This window comes from Culex quinquefasciatus, chromosome 2, assembly GCF_015732765.1.
Source record: "Culex quinquefasciatus strain JHB chromosome 2, VPISU_Cqui_1.0_pri_paternal, whole genome shotgun sequence".
Classification (NCBI taxonomy): domain Eukaryota; kingdom Metazoa; phylum Arthropoda; class Insecta; order Diptera; family Culicidae; genus Culex; species Culex quinquefasciatus.
The window spans coordinates 28619156-28623898 of record NC_051862.1 but is presented as its reverse complement, the minus strand read 5'-3'; the positions used below and the strand labels follow the sequence as shown (position 1 = coordinate 28623898).

Here is a 4743-nt window from a genome sequence, read left to right as displayed (position 1 = left end):
CAAGCCCTTTCAGATGCATTTTGAATTTTGAAAATAAATTTAATTTTGCCTAAGTTATAGCAATTTTAAGATTTTTTACGTTTCTGAACCTTAAAACTTTGTGTCCCGATTTGCCCCACTTCCCGTTGACCTAGAGTGCTCATATTTTGGCCAGATGCTAGTTTTATATGTACAAACAACCCCTGAAAATTTCAGGCAGATTGGTGAGGTCGATGCGAGATGGGTATGCTTTGCTCGTGGACTCGCTCTTAACTCTTGCCACACCAGCGGGGTCGCAAAAACAAAAATAGATTGGAAAAAAAAGTTGGAAATGGATTCGTGCTGAAACAAAGGGTACAATCATCGCCACACATTCGAATCACTCACAAGTTTGGAACTTTTTTTTATTTTGTTGGGCATTTTTTCTGTTTTGACCATGAATTTCAACATTGCGTTTCAATACCCCTTAAACATAGGAGTATGTTAGAAATAATGTTCGTACTACTCATTTAAATTTTTTCTTCAAATTTGTTATATGCAGCTAAAAAAATGTTAAATTTTGGAAGCTTTTAAATTTGGATAAGTTCCAAAGAGTTGTGTAGAAATGTCAAATTTAACAGAAACTGGTGAAAGTTTCAGAATTTCATTCAAGAATTTCCTATGAAGTGACATGAATGCAATAATTTACCAGTTTACCAGATTACGGTGGTCCTATCCGAAATAGGGTGGTCTAAACATGGCGTTATTGTTCAAGGAACTCCCTTGCCAAATTTGAGCCAAAACGAAGCACTTTTGATCTTAATCCTGCTGGTTTTTCGTGGAACCGCTGCTACGTGGTTTGTGGATGGCCCTTCATGAGTTATTAATTTTAAAAGAGTGGTACTTAGTTGGAATTTTACATGACATTTTAACGGTAGATGAAATTCAAATGATTTTAAGGTTTTAAATGCTTCATCTGTCAAATTTCTTAAACGTTTAAGGGCGATTCTCTACCAACTTTTTCAAGTAACGGGAAATGGCAGAGTTTAAAAAAATAGTTTTTTTTTTCATGAAAAATAGGTTTTTTTTTCGGAATTTTGAGTACGCCATCAAATCGGGCGACCAATTTTACATAAAAGTCTCTTTGACACCAAATTTCGATCTCATCACCGTTTAAGGCTGCAAATTATTGAAAAACACCACTTTTTTCGCGTTTTCAAAAATGGAAAAGGGACGTACCGCCCCTCCATCACGAGATATCAAAAAACGGATTCGTGATCAGGGACAAAAGTTACCCCCTAGGACAAAGTTTCACGCAAATCGAAGAGGGGTCGGGGCAACGTTTCCCGATTTCGTGTGAGTTGGTAGAGAATTTCCCTTAGGGTTTGTTCAAATATTACGTCCAGAGATTTTCGGGATTTCAGACCCCCCCCCCTCCCCCCTGTCACGCACTTTTCCTATACCTTTAACATGGGCTGTAACAAACCCCAGACCCCCTATTCATGGACGTAATTTTGAACGAACCCTTATATTAACAACTACCAATTGCTAGGCAACCAGCGCTTGATCATCACATAAACATGACGAAATCCAGTCTGCTATCCGCTCAAAACACTGTCTCTAAGTGAAGAAAATACTATTAATTTCGGTTAGATTGTGCATTTTTTATCGTGTTTGTTTTGGCCTACATTTGGAAGATTAAGGGTATACGGGAATGGTCCGCCATATTGATTCTACGACACGCAAGCAAACTGTAGAATTCAAAAATCTAAAGGTGAAGCCGAAGACCAATTTCGATAAAAAATGAACATCACTCTAAAATTCTCTGTATTGAATTCAATTTAACGAACTTCGTCACCAAAATGAATCAACATATGCCGGTTGTTGCTTTCTTGAAGCCACTGAAAGAATTTTTGGTCTAAAATAAATGTGTTTCAAAAATTATAAAATTGTGTGGTACACTCATTGACGCCCTAGTTGGCAATAATTGATTAATGACAATTTGAATAACATAGCAAGGAATGTGACAATCGTTACCAAAAGGAATCAGCATGTGTAGGGCACTATTCTAAACAACTTGTAGAAGGAATTTTGTCAAAATATTGAAAACGACGCAAAATTTATATTTTTGAACGTATAATCATGGCAATGATGGAAGTCTTCACGTTAATTGATCAGGTTCAGGTTGATCAAGTTGTGGCCAACGTAAAGTTTCACCTTAAAGTCATCAAATTGATTGCAATGACAGAAGTTTTTTTTTATTTGCGTAAATTTTCCTAATGCTATTTCAACAATTTGTTTTTCAAACATTATAAAATAATTATAGTAAAACTTTATTAATAAAAATTCAAACTATCATAAATATGTTCTTCTGGTTGCTGGGGATCATCCATAAAAGACTCAATTGGAACTTTGTTCTTGAAAGTTTCTCTCTCTCCGGTTGGATTTCGGCGTTTTACTATAATCGCCATATATAAGAAACAGATATAAGAAACCGAAAATGCCGATAATTACAAAAATCGCCGAATATCGTTCCAGTTTGAAAATTCCACCATAAGCTGTGTCTTCAAGCTCGATTGAGGATGCGTTCATTTGGTGTTGTAACTCTTCAAACATTTGTTTAAATTGCTGATGATCTGCCTTTCTCTCATTTTCCAGTGTTGCCATTTCTTGTCTCAGTTTCGCCGATTCTTGCTCTTGGTGTAGATATAAACTTTTTAACTCTGTTTGAAGATCTTCTGCTTTTGCAAGAAATGCCTTTATTTGTGCTTCTAGCTCCTGATCCTTTATTTTTAGTAAATTTATACTTTTGATGCCTTCTGAATTTGTTGCCTTTGTGATGTTATGAATTTCGAATTTCATCGATATTTCCAGATTTTTTAAGGAAGTATTCATTTGTTGTTCGTAGGTGTTGGACTCTTTAGTTATTTGCATAAACTTGTGTTTTACTTCCTTTTGAAAATTTTCTATATTTGCTGATAAATGACCAAATTTGACTTGCATTTCACTATAGCTGTTATGGAGTGATACATTTTGCTTTTGCATTAGTTCGATATTTGCTGTAACATTTTGATTGATGGCATCCAAGTGCGTCATCCAAATGCGAAAAGGTTTTGTTGCGAAAGTTTCCTTTAGCTTTACCCTGCGAACAAGCTCATCGTGCGGGGGTCCATTTTTGTCGCAACTGGTTTCACTTTCACTGTAAATGGTTACATTGCTACGAGCTTTGAGTTCTTTCATAGTAGATGTAAGCCATTGGCAGTTGAACGGATTGTTATAAATATGAACATTCTTTAATGCAGGAAATGCACTGGGAAATGAGAGTGCAATCTGCAGTTGATTATCACGCAGCCAAATTTCTCCTAAAGACGTTGTATTCCAATGTTCAAAACTAACATCGACTAGACGGTTTTCATGACCAGAAAATATCTCCAACTTGGGAAGAATCGCTGGATTCTGTAGCGTTGCTCTGATCTCGACAACCTTATTTCTTTGCAAGGCAAGCCGCTTGAGTTTATTCAAACCATTGAACTCTGCCATTTCAACGAACTCGATTTTATTATCGTGGAGGTAAAGCTTCTCCAAATTCTTCAACACATTCAAATGTTTGGGAAGTTTTGCCAAATTACCGTACACGATCGACAAGTGTTCCATTTTGTATGTCCTGTTTGGATTGATAACAACTTCACTTGTGCTACAATTGTAAATTTTCAACGAACTGAAGTGCGCCATCAAATGCACACTATTAATCCATCCATGTAACGCCGTAAAGTTTTCCATAGTAGAGATCGTTGATTGCATTTCCGTCGTCAGCACGTTGAGTTTAGGGGTTTTTAACTCAATGTATTTATAACCAGTATAATTCAAATCAGATGGAAAAACTGGGTCAGTTTCCTGTTCCATTTCAATGACTATAATATTTTTTTTTGCAATCCAAGATTTCCATGCGTTGCAAACTATAAGGTGTTCGATTAATCTGAAATGGGATTATCTGTTCTTATTTATTGATAGTAATTGTAACATAATAGATCTAATTCAATCTAATTCATTTCATTAAGTTTAGTGTTTTTTTTTAAGAATTATTTTCAAAAAAAAGATAAAAAAAACAACAAAATCAAACTTAACCAAACTATCTCACGAGATACACGAGACAATCTCTATTTTCAACTTACAATGACTCACAAACTACAAGTAGCAAAAATTTTTTACTTAAGATGGTGAATTTAAATGCCTGGTGAAAGAGATCAAAAAAAATATGATGAAATTTTAACAAAACTCACAAGAGCCAAGTTAAACTGGAGTGCAGCTTCATTTTCAGTGCAGACAGCTTAAGCTTTATCTTGTTTGACTTTCAAGCGCAGAATGATTTATTAGAACATAGCAAAATCTTTCATGCGAGTTATGTTGCTATCAACACACTAACACTTTAATAATGTTTTTGATTTTTACAAGCATGCTATCAGTTATCCTTTGTTTGTATGAACTGCTCAACAATTACTGAGAAGTTTAGTAATAGGGTAATTTTTAATTGATGGTCTATTTTGAAATTTTCCCCAACTATCAATAAATTGAAGTTTTTTCTAAATAAAGATTTTGCATGATTTAAGCTTATTTTCAAAGTAAATTTCCAATTTGCAACTCCAATCAACCCCACCAAACAGCGTTTTGAAGTAGAATTATAATATTGTTCTTAAAATAGCCTGGTGGGTGATTCACTGATTTATCAGATGGAACCCCTCCTTAACATCAAACATGTGTTGGCGTTTATTACTCAACTTCACCCGA

The 4743-nt window shown here is 35.0% G+C and overlaps 1 protein-coding gene across 1 annotated transcript; it reads right to left on the bottom strand.

Moving 5' to 3' along the window:
* Positions 1-2332: 2332 nt before the first annotated feature.
* On the bottom strand, positions 2333-4298 carry LOC119767297. Its single transcript, XM_038255585.1, has 2 exons — positions 4239-4298; positions 2333-3934 (listed from the first exon to the last, which is right to left on the bottom strand). Exons 1-2 carry the CDS (start codon positions 4268-4270, stop codon positions 2359-2361), a joined length of 1608 nt encoding a protein of 535 aa, XP_038111513.1. The 5' UTR covers positions 4271-4298; the 3' UTR covers positions 2333-2358.
* Between the last annotated feature and the right edge of the window lie 445 nt (positions 4299-4743).

What these genes read in the sequence shown, in the direction of transcription:
- LOC119767297 (XM_038255585.1), bottom strand. Translation starts at nt 4,270, where the DNA reads ATGAAGCTGCACTCCAGTTTAACTTGGCTCTT. An exon ending in TCCAGTTTAACTTGGCTCTT is followed by an intron (nt 3,935 to 4,238) that starts GTGAGTTTTGTT and finishes ATCCCATTTCAG; the next exon opens with ATTAATCGAACACCTTATAG.